Here is a 16,890-nt window from a genome sequence, read left to right as displayed (position 1 = left end):
ACTTTTTAGATGTTTTCAGAGAAATACCCTCACACCTCAGAAGCTGCTCTGCCCTTCCTATTCACAGACCTCCACTATGTCTCTATGCTGACTTTTATCATAGTCATATATTTGCTTTGCTTTATAATTTTTACCACCTGTGTATAAACAATATGGCTAAGTCTTGCTGTCTTTTTCTTTAATTTCTAAATTGGAATTAAAATGTATGTATTCTTTTATTTGTACCTTCTTTTGCTCAACATTCACCCACATTGTTGTGTGCAGCTGTAGTTTGTTGGTTTTCATTGCTGTATAGTATTCCAGCATGTAAATAAACTATTTGCCTTCCCACTGCTGATGGAGATTAGGTGTGTTTCTAGTTTTTAGCTGTTATTAACAAGACTTCAGTGATTACATTGATTTGATTTTCAAATCTTAAAGCAGCCTTGTGTTGCTGAGATAAGATAAACTGACTTGGCCATTGTGTAGTATCCATTTCATATGTTGATGAATCCAATTTGTTAATATTTTGTTTAAGATTTTCATGGGGCGCCTGGGTGGCTCAGTCGGTTAAGCGTCCGACTTCAGCCAGGTCACTATCTCGCGGTCCGTGAGTTCGAGCCCCGCGTCGGGCTCTGGGCTGATGGCTCGGAGCCTGGAGCCTGCTTCCGATTCTGTGTCTCCCTCTCTCTCTGCCCCTGCCCCGTTCATGCTCTGTCTCTCTCTGTCTCAAAAATAAATAAAACGTTAAAAAAAATTAAAAAAAAAAAAGATTTTCTGGCTGTGTTCCCAAGTGAGGCTGATACGTAATTTTCCTTTCTTACAGCAGCCTCGTCAGATTTTGATATCAGGGTGTTAGAATCGTATGGGATTCTATTCTCTTACTATTATCTGAGGAGTTTGTATAAGACTAGAATTCCTTGGATATCTTAAGGAACTTAGTGATGTTTCTTTTGTGGGAAGATTTTTTTTTAACTTATTTCAGAGAGAGAGAGAGAGAGGCAGAGAGAGAGGGAGAGTGATAATCCCAAGTGGGCTCCATACTGATGGTGTGGAGCCCAGTACAGGGCTTGAACTCACAGAACCATGAGATCGTGACCTGAGCCAAAACCAAGAGTCAGACGCTTAACCAACTGAGCCACCCAGGTGCCCTGTGGGAAGATTTTGAACACAAATTAAGTTGTTAATTGTTAAACTATTTAGGTTTTCTATTCTTCAGTGTGTTTTGGTAAGACCTATTTTGCTAGGGATTTATTCATTTTATCTAAAATTCAATGTTTTTGGCACAAAGTAGGTCAGAATGTTCCTGTAACACCTTTTAAGTATCTACAACATCTAGAATGATCCCATCTTAATTCCTGATATTGCCTTCTCTTTCTTTTTATTGTTCAGTCTTGCAAGGGGCTTACTAATTCTTTCAGTCTGTTTTAAGAACCACTTTTTTGCCTTTTATTAATCTGGTTGAATGTTTTCTATTTCATTACTTTCTGTCTTTATCTCATTTCCTTTCTTCGACTTCGTTTTGCTATTTTTTCCCCAGTTCTCTTGAATTGGTTGCTTAGCTTTTCACTTTCTAGCCTGTCTTCTTTTTCCAATATGGGCATTTTAGTATTTTTTAAGTTTATTTATTTATTTTGAAAGAGAGAGCACAAGAGGGGCAGAGAGAAAGGGAGAGAGAGAGAATCCCAGGCAGGCTCCAGGCGGCCAGCACAGAGCCCAATGCAGGTTCTCGAACCCACAAACCATAAGATCATGGCCTGAGCTGAAACCAAGAGAAGTTTCCCTACATCCCTGAAGATCAGTGATGGTCATCAGCATTTAGAGATTGCTGCCCTAAGCCCCCTTGGACAGTTGTGCTTGGATGCTGTGACTCTTCAGCACCAGCATGCCACCAGCTTCTTCCTACAGCCCAGCTTTCTTCACAGGTCATTATGTCTGAGGGTGGGTGCCTTGCTAATGCAGGTGTCCAGCAAGGGCCCAGATACTGTGGAAAGAACAGAAGCCACTGCTTATTGCAGGGGCTGGTGGGAGGCTAGTGTGCATCTCTGCCTGTCTCTAGGTGTTCTCTAGACCACATATGCTGTCAGGGAGGCCCCTGGCCAGCTGCCCACTTCAGAGTTTTCTTTTATTTCATCCTTTCAAGTTCATCAACACAAATTTTTATCTCTGGGTTTTTTTTTTATGTTATGTTTATATACTTTGTAGTGTTTTCATAATTTGCTCATTTATCCTAATTGATGGAATGTTTTACCTGTTCTCTGGATGATATGGACAGAAGTTGGTTTGTACTTTATAAAAAGTATGTTTCAGGGGGGTGGGAGGGAGGGGCGGGTGGGTGATGGGTATTGAGGAGGGCACCTTTTGGGATGAGCACTGGGTGTTGTATGGAAACCAATTTGTCAATAAACTTCATAAAAAAAAAAAAAAAAAAGTATGTTTCATGTATTCAGCATTGAAGTACCATTTTGTTGGGGTGCCTGGGTGGCTCAGTCGGTTAAGCGTCTGACTTCGCTCAGGTCATGATCTGGAGGTTCGTGGATTAGAGCCCTGTGTTGAGCTCTGTGCTGACAGCTCAGAGCCTGGAGCCTGCTTCGGATCCTGTGTCTCCCTCTCTCTCTGCCATTCCCCAGCTTGTGCTCACTCTCTCTCTCTCTCAAAAATAAACATTAAAAAAAAAAAGGAAGTACCATACCATGTCCTGAATTAGAGTTTCGGTCATTCTTAGGATGGGATATGAATCCTATATCATCATTTGTGAAAAAAAGACATTTATTTAATATAAAGCCCAGTGAATTTTAGCATATGGATGATAACATAGTCAGTGCCTGCCACATAGACATTCAGAAGCTGTTTATTGAAACACCTGATATGTTCACAAAAAATATAAAATAGGAGGGCACCTGGGTGGCTCAGTTTGCTTGAGCGTCTGACTTCGTCTCAGGTTATGATCTCGCCATTTTCAAGTTCAAGTCCCACATTAGGCTCTCTGCTGACAGCTCAGAATCCAAAGGCTGTTTCGGATTCTGTGTCTTCCTCTCTTTCTCTGCCCCTCCCCCGTCGCACTCTGTGTGTGTGTCTCTCTCAAAAATAAATGAACGTTAAGAAAAAAATGTTTTAATAAAAAAATTATAAAAATGTAAAATAGCAGTACCTGGATGGCTCAGTCAGTTAAGTGTCTGACTTTGGCTCAAGTCATGATCTTGTAGTTCATGAGTTTGAGCCCCACATTGGCCTCTGTGCTGACAGTGAGGACCCTGCTTGGGATTATGTCTCTCTCCCTGTCTCTCTTGTGGTCCCCCTCTCTCTCAAAATAAATAAATAAACTTTTTAAAAAATGTAAAATATAGTCCGGCTTCTTTACCCCTAAATATACAATGGAATGTTCTTTCTGTGAGATGTATACTCAGATGCTATTAGCAGACTTAACAATTTGAAAAGCAGGGACATTCTTCCATTGAGCTCCTGTTTTTTGCTACTGGGGTAGTCATCTCATTCTGCTCTGTCTCCCCTAAAAACTGAGAGGCATCCTGCAAAGTCTGAACAGCCAGCTTGCATGCACTATCTATCACTGGACCTGAGGGAGGCAGGAAATATCTCTTCTGGCCCATCTCTGTCTCAGCCTAACCAGGCTGTTTCATGAGGCTGGAAATGCAAACAGTACCCCTCAGATGCCTCAAAAATAGACCATTTTCAGTTGATCGTATCATTATTCATGGTTTCATTTTTAATTTTTTCTTCTTTTTTTTTAATTTTTTTAACATTTATTTATTTTTGAGACAGAGAGAGACAGAGCATGAACAGGGGAGGGGCAAAGAGAGAGGGAGACACAGAATCTGAAACAGGCTTCAGGCTCTGAGCTGTCAGCCCAGAGCCCGACGCGGGGCTTGAACTCACGGACCATGAGATCATGACCTGGGCTGAAGTCGGACGCATAACCGACCAAGCCACCCAGGCGCCCCTTAATTTTTTCTTCTTAAATTGTTTGTGAACTATGATAATCCTTTCAGGTGATGTATTAGCAAATTAGTAAAATTAAAAGGCTCAAGGGCGCCTTGGTGGCTCAGTTGGTTAAGCATCCGACTTCGGCTCGGGTCATGTTCTCATGGTTCGTGGGTTCGAGCCCCGCTTTGGGCTCTGTACTGACAACTCAGAGCCTGGAGCCTGCTTCAGATTCTGTGTCTCCCTCTCTCTGCCCCTCCCCTGCTTGCTCTCCCTCCGTCTCTCAAAAATAATAAACATTAAAAAAAAAATTAAAAAAAGAGGATCAGAGATGGTCCTTCCTCTGGTCCAGAGAAAGAGAAGAGCTTTTACCTAGGCAAGCCTCATTGTTCCTCGTGGTCTGGATAATATTTCTTCCCATTTCCTCTCAACCTTGAATCCACCAGCTATTCCTCTACCTCCTATGACAGTTATTTATCTTCTGAGCTTCTGAGGAAACTCATCTGTAAAATGGGGTAGTAATAGTACCAATTGTATTGACTTCTTGGGCAATTGCATGAAGCAGTCAGTGCACATGTGGTACTCACCAGAGTGCCTGCTGGGAGTGAGCTCTGTTAGCAGAGCACAGCATTGTTAGCAGATTCTCTTTTATTTGAGCTCCCCTGTTCATCAGGCTCATTCTTCACACCCTGTAGACATGCCTGAGTCTTTCTTCAGGATACACTCACATTCCTCCACTCACTGTTTTCGCTCCAGCTACCAGCTTCTCATCCCTTTCACAGCCAGGCATATTAGAAGTGTGGTCTCACAGTGTGGACCAGAGGAAGCCAGACATGATAGGCCATGTAAGATTCCATTTATATGAAGTTCAGGAACAGCCTTACTTTCCTTAACAGGAATTAAGAAAAACTGCAAGGAGAGAAGTCAGATACGGTCACCTAATAGTCGGAGCAATGGTAGTTTTGACTCGATAAGGACCCTTTTGGAGGCCAGAAAGGTTTTCTGTTTTGATCCAGGAGGTGGTCACACAGGTGCATAAATGTGTACAAATTCATCAGGCTGAAGCCTTGAAAAATTAGCACTGTAAATTATGGCTGTTACACATCTATCTAAACAAAAAGAGCTCAGGTACCACCCTTCACCACCTGTCACTTTTGTGGCTCATCCCTACCACTCACCACCCTCTTCTTGGTCACCAGAATGTTTCTGCACATTTGAATCTTTTCTTTTTAATTTTTTTTTAACCTTTATTTATATTTGAGACAGAGAGAGACAGAGCATGAACGGGGGAGGGTCAGAGAGAGGGAGACACAGAATCTGAAACGGGCTCCAGGCTCTGAGCTGTCAGCACAGAGCCCGACGCGGGGCTTGAACTCACGGACCACAAGATCACGACCTGAGCTGAAGTCGGAAGCTTAACTGACTGAGCCACCCAGGCACCCCGCACACATTTGAATCTTTATCTTGACCTCCAACAGCACTGAACACTGATAATCCCATCTTCCTTTGTGAAACTCCCTTCTTGGACCTAGAAGCAACCTCCTGGTGACCCAACCTCTGGCTTCCCCTTAGTTTCCTTCATCAACTCTCAGGGAGCTATTTGGGTAACACTAGAACTTCATGTTGATTTAGCTCTGCTGGGTACAGGGTACCTACCCAACACGGCAGCACAGAAACCCACAGACAGCCCTTTTTAAAGCTGTGCTTTTTACTCACATAAAGCAATGATTATTATCTAATGAACTGGGACTAGATTAACTACTCAAGAATGGCAGCCTCAGCTGTAAGATGTCCACTTGGAGATCTGTGCAGTGGCCAACGACACTTAAGTCTTAGGAAAATTCAGAAGAAGTATAGACTCTACTGAAGACATAAGACCCACATGGAATGAGAACACAGGACTAGTATTGAATTATCCAGTGTAGATGGTTGTTGCCCCAAACGTTAAGAGGACGGGGTCAGATACTGAAGTTGGCCTGAAATCCTCTTCTCAGTGTCTGCTTGCCTCTCTCCCCTCATTCCAGCCTTTGCTCAGATCTCACCCTCAGATGAAACTCTGCTGTATACTGTAGCCATCTCCTTCTCTAGCACTCCAGATCCCACATTGCTCCCTCCCTGTAGTATTTAATTGCCTTCCAACACAACAGTATAATTTGCTGATTCATTATGTTGATTGTTTACAGTTTGTTTACCATATTAGACTGTAATTTCCACAAGGGTAGGGATATTTGTTTTGCCCACTGATATGTCTCACATGCCTAGAACAGTGCCTTGGCACATAGTAAGTACTTAATTACTTGTTGAATTACCTGAATGACTGGTTCAGCCAAGTGGTTTAAAATCCAAACAAGTGAAAGAAAAGCCTGAGGCTTATAAGGTTGACATCAACCCACATCACAGTACCTCCCTCCCCAAGGTAGGGCTTTCTTCAGATCCACACTGTCCTCTGGAGGGCTGCATTATCCATGAGTCCCATGCCCAGAGGTAGCCAGGAGTCACCTTGATACTGTCTGTGGCAGCCTTGGTGACTGGTCCCAGTCACAGGTTTCAATAGCAGACTAACATGAGCAGCAAAGATAGTGATGCTGTGCGCAGTTGGCAGCCTGGGCATATTTGTGGAGAGAAATGTGAATATTCCATGTTAGGAAGTGAGAGATGTGTCAGTCATAGTTGGACTGAAGTCCCTGGTGACCAGGATCCTCTCATTTTGTTCTGAATTTGTTAGGCACTGATTAATTTGTAGAGTTGCAAATTAAATACAAATTGGAGTTTGAGCAATGAGAAAATTATCTATTTCTGTGTCCTGTGCCAATATATAGCTCTGATGACCTCCTCTCCCTTTCCAGGGTGAAAAGGCTGATAGCTTCTATATTATAGAGTCCGGCGAGGTGAGCATCCTGATCAGAAGCAAGGTGAGTCTGTGTGTGACGAGGCAAGTTATGCCAGGTGCGTGCACAGAAAGTAGCTGTTTGCTGTAAATGGGAAGTGTGTCTAGTATCTAGTGTCATTGTTATATGAGGCATGTGACTGGCAAAGACCCGTGTTTAAGTCCCTCCAGTGATAGGGATTTAGTGTATTTCTCTTTGTTCCTATTGCCTTTGCATCTGTTACATAATTAATGATATGAGAAATAATGGCTACAGATCCATAAGAAAAAAGATAAATACCCCTAGTAGAAAGTGGGGGAATTATAAAGACATACATGTGGGTGTTGAATATGAAAAAATCTTCCTTTCTAGAGCACTGGAAGGGGAGGTCTGTAGGACCATTGTTATTATACCATTTCATGGATAGGAAGACCTAAAATGACCAATAGATAGGAGGAGTAATCCTTATCATAAATCCGTCATCACCAGATTTCTCTGTTCAAATTTTTTTTAAGAATATAGAATATTTAGGGGCACCTGGGTGTGGTTCAGTTGGTTAAATATCCAACTCTTGATTTTGGCTCAGGTCATGATCTCACAGTTGGTGAGATCAAGCCACGCATCAGGCTCTCAGCACCAAGCCTGCTTGGGATTCTCTCTCTCGCTGCCCCTCCACAGCTTACACTCTTTCTCTCATAAAAAATAAACATTTTTTGGGGCGCCTGGGTGGCGCAGTCGGTTAAGCGTCCGACTTCAGCCAGGTCACGATCTCGCGGTCCGTGAGTTCGAGCCCCGCGTCGGGCTCTGGGCTGATGGCTCAGAGCCTGGAGCCTGTTTCCGATTCTGTGTCTCCCTCTCTCTCTGCCCCTCCCCCGTTCATGCTCTGTCTCTCTCTGTCCCAAAAATAAATAAACGTTGAAAAAAAAAAATTTTTTTTTAAAAAATAAACATTTTTTAAAAGAATATAGAATTTGTTAAAATAGTTAAATATAATACTGACCTAATATGAAGTCTCTTATAGAATATCTTTAGTAAAGGTTATATAGAGAAGGATAAATATGATTACTCCCTGTAAGGTGGCTTGATTCGTGATTAAAAATGGATCTGCTGGGGGCGCCTGGGTGGTTCAGTCGGTTAAGCGTCTGACTTCGGCTCAGGTCATGATCTCACGGTCCATGAGTTCGAGCCCCGCATCGGGCTCTGTGCTGACAGCTCAGAGCCTGGAGCCTGTTTCAGATTCTGTGTCTCCCTCTCTCTCTGACCCTCTCCTGTTCATGCTGTCTCTCTCTGTCTCAAAGGTAAATAAACGTTAAAAAAATTAAAAAAAAAAATGGATCTGCTGTTTCACATGAAACAATAGGTTGAAACATCTATGTTCTTTTACTTATTGTTTTTGGACTAGTGATACATGTTTGCATATTTCTCAAATACTCATTGACACCTCCTGATCACAGCCTAGTGGTGTTGGGTGTGTGGGACCAGCAGCACTGTGGCCCTGGGGGTTGGGAGAGCTTGTCAGGAATGCAATCTTAGACTCTGCCCCAGACCTACTGAATCAGAATCTGCATTGTAACAAAACCCTCAGGGGGCTGGTGTTCACATGACCATGTGGTAAATGCTACTCTGGAGAAGCGACTAGGTGGGCACAAACATGTCTGCAGCCCCAGAGAATGCTACAGAAATTGGAAGTGGAGTGTTGGCTCCAATGGAGCAGATCAACTGCAGAGCAAACAGGTCAGGGCAGTAGTGTGCAAGGAGGATTATTTGCCTATAACTTAAAGTAGCTCTTAAAGATTGAGACTAATTCTTATAAATAAACTCTAAATAATCTTTTTACTTAAACAAATTATTGCTTAGCTTGGCAAATGGATTTGTAAAAAAAAAAAAAAAAAAGCAAAACCAAACAAAAAACCTCTAGATATTAAATATAATATAGTACATTATTTTCAGTAATTTGATAAGCATAAATTACAACCTGCTCGATTTCTTAATACAAAGTTAAACCACTAAATTTCCAGGTTGAACATTATAAAAAATTATTTTTAGTTACTCAGCTCCTCTAAAAAAATGTGTGGTGGTAGGGGGGGAAACCCCTAACTTAAACTGTTTTTTTTTTTTATTTACTTTTTTAAATTTACGTCCAAGTCTTTAAACTATTTTTTTTTCATTTTTCTTAATCTTTATTCACTTTTGAGAGAGACAGAGCATGAGCGGGGGAGGGGCACAGAGAGAGGGGGGCACAGAATCCGAAGCAGGCTCCAGGCTCTGAGCACTCAGCACAGAGCCCAAGGCGGGGCTCGAACCCACGAACCATGAGATTATGACCTGAGCCAAAGTCAGATGCTCACCTGACTGAGCCCTCACCCAGGTGCCCCTAAACTATTTTTAAGTTTGTTTTTGAGAAAGAGAGTGTGCATGTGTGCATGAGGGAGGAGCAGAGAGAGAGAGGAGAGAGAGAATCCCAGGCAGGCTTGTTAGTGCTGAGTCCAGTGCCAGGCTGTACATGAACCTCAACTTGGGGCGTGAACTCAGGAACCGAACCATGAGATCATGACTTGAGCTGAAATCAAGAGCTGGACACTTAACTGACTGAGCCACCCAGGTGCCTTGGGAACCACTAACTTAAGATGTAGACAGTACCTAAAAAGAAAATTTGTCACTGTGAAGTATTGGCCAAGAAAGACATGATCTCAAATCAAGAAGTAGCCTAGGATTGTGACTTTACCTAAGAGAAACATTGACATCATTTAGAAGGAATTTGCAAATGACCTGTCTTTTCCCCTGTGCCTCAGAAGTCAGCATCTACCAAAAAGAGAGCATTCATATACATATATGTATGTATAATAAATAAAAATACATAATAAATATATTTATGTTAATATATAATATACTGATGTTATATAATCGTGTAGTATATCTTAATATTATATATTATATATATATAATTATATATATATATATATAAAAATTTTATATATATATATATAAATCTTCCAAAGAAAATGGTCTGCTCTTTACCTCTTGATATTTATCCATTACCTCTGAAAGGTTGTTAGGAATTGGATGAAGCCCGAGGTAAAAGCCAGCTCCTCTAATTAAACCAGAGACTAATTAGCCCATGCAGTTTACATGGTGCAGTTAGCGTCTCTGCAGAGTGAGTGTCTAAATAATTGTGTTAAGTGTACTGAGACAGGACTGCAAGTGTGTGTGACTGGACATGTCCAGCTGTGATTCTGGAATCAGTCTAGGTCATGTTTTCCACCTGCCCTAGACTAAAGCAAACAAGGATGGTGGGAACCAGGAGGTCGAGATTGCCCGTTGCCATAAGGGGCAGTACTTTGGAGAGCTTGCACTGGTCACCAACAAACCCAGAGCTGCTTCAGCTTATGCAGTGGGAGACGTCAAATGCTTAGGTAAGAAAAATAAATTCTTTATGCATAATACTTTTTTTTTCTAACATGCGGTATTTTTTTTCCCAGCAGCAAGCCTTGACTCCACCAGTTCTCTCACACATCCAGGCATGAACAGCTTGTGGGACCAACTAGAAATGGGTATATATCCTTTAGCAATACAGCAGTATAGCCTGTGAAAAGAGCAGAAATGGAGGCAGGTGTCCAGGATTCTGTAGGGATCAAGAGAAAGGTGTTGCCAGGCTCTGCAAAGTCACAAACCGAGATGACACAGTCAGGCTGTACTCAACGTAGAAACATCCCTCCTTTTTCCAAGTGCCCAGGATCCCACAGTCTTATCCCCTGTAACATGAATGGGTATATTTTTTTTTTAATTTTTTTTTTCAGCGTTTATTTATTTTTGGGACAGAGAGAGACAGAGCATGAACGGGGGAGGGGCAGAGAGAGAGGGAGACACAGAATCGGAAACAGGCTCCAGGCTCCGAGCCATCAGCCCAGAGCCTGACGCGGAGCTCGAACTCACGGACCGCGAGATCGTGACCTGGCTGAAGTCGGATGCTTAACCGACTGCGCCACCCAGGCGCCCCTGAATGGGTATATTTAATAAAAAGTTTGCGGGGTGCCTCGGTGGCTCAGTTGGTTAAGCATCCGACTTCAGCTCGGGTCATGATCTCACAGTTCATGAGTTTGAGCCCCGCGTCGGGCTCTGTGCTGACAGCTCAGAGCCTGGAGCCTGCTTCAGATTCTGTGTCTCCCTCTCTCTCCCTGCCCCCCCGCTGCTCACGCTCTGTCTCTCTCTGTCTCAAAAATAAATGAAAAACATTTTAAAAAATTAAAAAGAAAAAAAGTTTGCATGTGGGAAATGACTTTGAATTAATGATGTAGAGAATTCATTCTCTCGTGCACCTCTTTTTAACAATGCAGTTATGGACGTGCAAGCATTTGAGAGGCTTCTGGGGCCGTGTATGGACATCATGAAGAGAAACATCTCACACTACGAGGAACAACTGGTGAAGATGTTTGGCTCCAGCATGGATTTGATTGATCCTGGGCAGTAGGTGTGCCACACCACAGAGCCTTCTCAGTGTGACACCAAAACCTTCTGGTCAGCCACAGAACACACACAGAAGACAGACACAACAGAACTGTTCCTGCTGTTGCCACCGCCACTGCCATTGCTATGGCCGTGGGCATTTAGAAAACTTGAAAGTCAGCACTAAAAGATGGGCAGAGGTTCGACCCATACCTCCTCCACTTTGCTTCTGAAAGCCCATTATTAGACCACTTGTAATGATTATTCCAACCCAGTTGTCACACCTTTGGTTCAAAACGGCATGTCTCTCCAACAATTTAAGTGCCTGATACAAAGTCCAAAGTGTAATCATCTTCCTTTCCTCTCTGGCTGCTACTGTTGCTGTTGGAAGTCACCACAGGTCTGCACAAACCTGTGTATAACTGTAGACACCCACCCCCGACCTTTCTCAAGGGAGGAAATGTTGTAGCCCTCGATCTTCTCCTTTGTCCTTTGAGAAAGTCCACACGTTTGTTCACAATTGTAGCCTTTGGTTTTACAGTAGAAAATGGCAGCTGGTAGGACCGAGGTCTGTGGTCCTGTGGCATTGTACTGTCTGCTGACAGCTATACCCGTGACAGCTGTCTCCAAACTCACAGTGCTGTTTAGGAAAGGGCCCTGCCCAGGGCCCAGCAGGTCAGTGCACCAGGGCACACCGATTGGTCATGAGGACCTGTGTTAGAGCAGAAAATTTGGGTTCAGCACATTCTTCGCGTAGCAGAGAGCCAGGGAAGGTTTTCTGGGTTGGGGTGTTTTGTTCTGTTTTAGTAGGTTTTGTTTTGTTTTATTTATCTCTGTGCAGTTTGCATGAGTGAATCACTATGCATTTCTAAGGAGCCAGGGTCTGGACGTGCCATCACTTTATCTGACCCAAATACTTCCCTGGGCGACTCCTGCCATCTTGTTCCCAGTTGTCCCTACCAACTAATGGCAGTGTGCCAGCAAGAGGTTGTACTACTACAAAGAGAGCCCTTTCCTTCTACTACGGTGTTATCACATAGCTTTGCTGTTGAACTATCAATTTTAAACTCTTTAAAGAAGAAGCAGCTATTTTTTTTTTTGAAATAAAAAAAATTATTTCTGTGTTTAGGGAATTCTTATTAGACCTATTCGCGTGTATCAGTTTGTCAGCTGACTCAGGCATTCATCCTGAAGATCAACGCTTTGTTTTTAAAAATCAGAATTACTCACAATTTCATAGAATTACTGTAAAAACCTTTCTAATTAAGGTGTTGGGATATTTGGGGTTCCAATTATTAACCCCAGGGGAAAGTAATTTAGCTTATTTTAAAACTTTTTTAGCCTTTTAATTCTATCAGGTAGAATGCTGATGAATTATCCTAATTAAATATATTTCAGAATGGATTTTTTTTTCCTTCACAATGACTTAGAATCAAGAAACTACAAGAGATCCTAAGAGTAGTGTGAAGGCTGCATAGAGATAATTTGAATGTTGTAGCCAAGTTTATATTAAATCAAGAGGCCCTTCCCAATATGATTTATTTTTTAAATTTGTGTCACTCAATAGATCCCTAAGAGATCACATGCTGGGGCTTGAGTCATTCCTGTTATAGATAGTGATGGAGCCCACATGTCACTTCCATTGTCCACATAAGCCAGGCTCTCTGCTTTTGCCATGGACAGTGTGGTGGAGAGATTTCCGGAAGGGTGACCTACCGCAACTTTGGTAATTCTCCCTTTTTCTTGCATTCTGTGATGTGAAAGCAAAAGGACTCTTTTCACACTGCCCTAGGTAGCCTGCATCGCAGGTCTCAGAATCGTGAGAGGTTGTAACTAATACCCCAAAACAGGCAGCTAGCACTGGGAAAGCCCATGTGGTTTTTCCCACGATTTTCCAAGGTTGTTCTTCTCCAGGGTGTTGCTTTATTATCAAGTAAGTTAGGAAAGCAGATCTTGCACTTTAGCAGACAGGAATCACCCCTGTTTATTGCAAAAGTGGCAGGTACATTGAGCTTTAGGAGCGTCACAGAGGTCTGGCCCCAACTATGTAAGGACACTGTTTAAATACTGAGCAGATGCCCTCTTTGTACCCCCCATGCCAGCTTTAGTTAGGGCTGGCTGTGAGCTTAGTGCCAGAGTCACTCCTGCAGGCTGCTAGGCATGGGCCTTTTCAGCCTGCCTCCTTGCACATCCCAGTTCAGTCTTCCTCTTCACAGAAGCCTCTTTGATACCCCCAACTCACTGATGGTTGCTGTTTTACAGAGTAAAATCCACCAGTCTTAAGTCCTCCTGCTCTAACTACAGATTGATATATAGATCATGAGTCCAAACCCTCACTGCATCCAGGGCCCTTTGGGGGTTTGGCTTGAGGAAGACCTTAAAAGGACCAGGGTGAGTGAAATAGGATACAACCATTACCAAGGTGCCAGGAGTCTGACAGTGTCCCAGTTCTCTTTGCAGCATGGAGATTCAAAGGTGGCAGACCAAGCTCAGCTGAGGGCTCCAGTGTCCACATTATGTCAGGCAAGCCCTGAACTGTTGGGTGAGCCTCAAGGGGCGGAGCATATTAGGAAGAGATCCCTGTGTTAATTGTTTTATATTGTTCTCTTCCATGGGTTAGAGCTTCATGCCCTCTTTCCTGGATTTTAGCTATTGTTTGGGATGGTAAAGAATATTCCTGAGAGCCTTGAGGTCCAACCTACAGTGTTATCCTTCCTTCTGGCCTCAGTTTATCACACCCACTCTCTTCTTTTGGCTGTATTCTCTGAAGAAAGGGTTGACGTGGGCTATCCTCTTAGTTGATAGTCTTTATATATAAGTGCTATAGATTCTCAAGTGAGAGTGCAGTTTTTCTTTGAGCAGTTTAATGAGTGAATTCAGCAGCAAAGTGGCAAGAAATGGCTCTGTAGCCAGGAGGGGTCATGTTCATCCCCTTATTGCCCAGATTCTCTGCTCACAATGGTAGTCAGTGAGAAGTGCCACTGGTGCCCAGCAGCACCCTGGGCACACAAAATTTCCATGTCATGTCGCAGTGTAGAAACAATCTTCTCTCATTTCAAAAAAGTGAAAGCATTTTTGCACAGAGAAGAAGGGAAAAGACCCATGAACGTCATCTTTTAATTTTTGTTTTCAGTGGGCTAATGTTGAAATTTTTGTTCTTGACACGTACTTGTAAACCATTCTTGACAAGATACAAGTTGTTTGGTTTTTCACTACAATTACCTCTTGTTCCTCCTGTCTTGACTGCTGACGTTCCTCAATGATTCTAATGTCTATTTTATGGGAAGCAGCCTTCCCCTGTGGGTTTCCTTTTACACACTGCAGGGCTATCTTTATACGTAAAAAAAAAAAAAAAAAAACTGTCACTAACCTCATGGGGGATTTGCAGAAAACCATTTAGCCCACCTTGAGCAAAAGGTAGATTCCTCATTGTTTTCTTAAGCTCATTGTAATAAAAGAAATCTAATTCAGCATTATTGTGCTACCTCAAAGGTAAAATGTTTTAAGGTCTTTTTTTTGGTCCTGAGTTCTACACATAGTGTTTGAAATGTCTGTCAATTGGAATTGTTTTTAAATCATTGGGGACAATCTTATTTTAACTGTTTTACACTTACATTTTAATCTCAGAAGAATGAGTGATTAGAAAGTGATCAATTCTTGCTCTGTAGTATTGAACATATAATTAAATCATTGTTTGCCATAAACAAGGTTGGGTTTTTTTTAAAAGGAAACTCTAGGGCTCGGCTTTGCTCTTGGTTAATAAAGGCTGACAAATCATGTCTGACTTTCTGGTGCAGCCCTGTGTTGTTTGTCCTCTCATTTCAGGGTTCCAGGCCATAATAGTACCCATCTGGCAGATACATTGTTGAGATTGGGATGTGAGCTCTTGAAAATTAGAGAGGAGACCTGGGAATATGTATTAGGGTTCTCCAATAAGGATTTTGTGTGTGTGTGTGTGTGTGTGTGTGTGTGTGTGTGTGTGTGTAAAGAGATTTATTATAAGGAATTGACTCATGCAATTATGGAGGCAGGCAGGTCTCATGATCTGCATGATGAGCTGGCAAACTATAGACCAAGGAGAGCTGATGATTAAATTCTAGTCTGAATCTGAAAGGTTAAGAACCATAAGAGTTGATAGTGTAGTTCCTTTCCAGAGGCTGGCAGGCTCAAGATTCAGGAAGAGCTAATGCCCCAGTTTGAAGACAGGCAGGAAAATTCTCTTGAGTGTCAGGCAATGTGCGTTACTTAATCTACTGATTTAAATGTTAATTTCATCCCAAAGCACCCTTACAGAAACTCCCAGAACAATGGTTGACCAAATATCTAGGCACCCCATGGCCCAGTCAACTTGACACATAAAATTAACTATGACAGCATGGTATTTGAGTTGTTGAAGATGGTGTGGAAGGGCATCCAGTATATCCCTTGCAGGGAAGATAAACTCACCAATGAGGCTCAGCGGAAAACTCCTGTCTGACAGTGTTACTTCTACCATTTCCTTCTCGGTAACGTGGCTGTAACAAGAACTAGTGATGATTCTGTGATAACTCAGTGTGCCTGCAGTTTCTTTCCAAGTGACCAAAAGAAGCTGTTCTACGATAAAATCGTGTTCCAGTTTGATCTTGCCTTGACCTGGTGGTACACAAGTGTCAAGTAGTGGGTGAACATACAAAATATCCCCTTGGGGCTCAAGAAACTAGTAGTTGAACTCTCTCAAAGCCAAAATGGCCTTTAAAATTAAATGGTTTGGCCTTTGTGGTTTTAGTGGTGGTGTTGCTATGAACAGTTATTAAGCGCCAGGACAATGTTAAGATCATATTGTTCACAGTCTCAGAGTACATGTCACTTGAGGACTTTGCTTTCTTGAATGTTCTAACATGAAGCTCTGAATTTGCCCCATCAAAGGTACCTGAATATATCCTCGGTGATCTTAGTGCATTCATTTTATAACAGAATTAAAACAGTTTACTTATATTGTGATTAAGGAATCTGTGGTTGTCTCATAAGGCATCATGTTAAGTATAAATTTTGCTTCCTTTACCCATCTCCTCTACAGACAAATGCTCCGTCACAGATGACAGCACAGATACTGTTACCTGGTTATATGGGGGATATGCAGATAAAATGCAGGGTGTTGACCAGGAACATACTGAATAATAACCACTTGTGAATTTAGATGAGTATTACCCAAGTTCTAAATGAGAGTGTTAGAAATTCGGTCTGAACTCAGTTTATTTATTCATTGAGCACATTTTGGTGACCTGCTGTGGACATTCCTGACACTGTGTTTAAACTCCAGGAATTAGCAAGAACAATGATAGTAAGATTCACCAAGGCATTCTGGACCTTTCTTCCACTGATGATGGAGCCCATGTTTCTAGACTCACAGGCAGCAGCCCGGATCTCCTATTTCAAGGATGATCATGTTCCCAATACCTTATTGCTTCCCTTGGTCATGCTGTTTTTCTCCTTCAGGGCTGCCATTGCCTCTTCGTAAAGTGAGTGCCAAGCATGCACTACCCCTCACTGCTCTAGCCCACATCACACCATTCTGGTTACACAAGCATCTGAGGCACAGTAAAAGGAGAAAGACTAGATTTGAGATTTGAAGGAGACTCCCTCCAGGTAGGGACTCCTCAGAAATTGTCACCGTCATCCTAGT

The 16,890-nt window shown here is 42.5% G+C and overlaps 1 protein-coding gene across 1 annotated transcript in view; it reads left to right on the top strand.

Annotated features, from left to right (window-relative positions):
- Positions 1-15,012, top strand: part of PRKAR2A (protein kinase cAMP-dependent type II regulatory subunit alpha) — a 113,732-nt gene extending 98,720 nt beyond the window's left edge. Inside the window, exons 9-11 of the mRNA XM_047095049.1 lie at positions 6,765-6,830; positions 10,057-10,198; positions 11,120-15,012. Of these exons, the coding sequence (XP_046951005.1) occupies positions 6,765-6,830; positions 10,057-10,198; positions 11,120-11,253 (342 nt within the window). The 3' untranslated portion in view covers positions 11,254-15,012. The remainder of the gene's footprint in view (positions 1-6,764; positions 6,831-10,056; positions 10,199-11,119) is intronic.
- Positions 15,013-16,890: the final 1,878 nt, after the last annotated feature.

This window comes from Lynx rufus, unplaced genomic scaffold (genome assembly GCF_022079265.1).
Source record: "Lynx rufus isolate CCGP_SWC_20201006 ecotype Redwood Valley unplaced genomic scaffold, mLynRuf1.p SCAF_4, whole genome shotgun sequence".
In the NCBI taxonomy this organism is placed as follows: Eukaryota; Metazoa; Chordata; class Mammalia; order Carnivora; family Felidae; genus Lynx; species Lynx rufus.
Note: the sequence above shows the minus strand (reverse complement) of the source record. Positions and strands in the feature narration are given on the sequence as shown.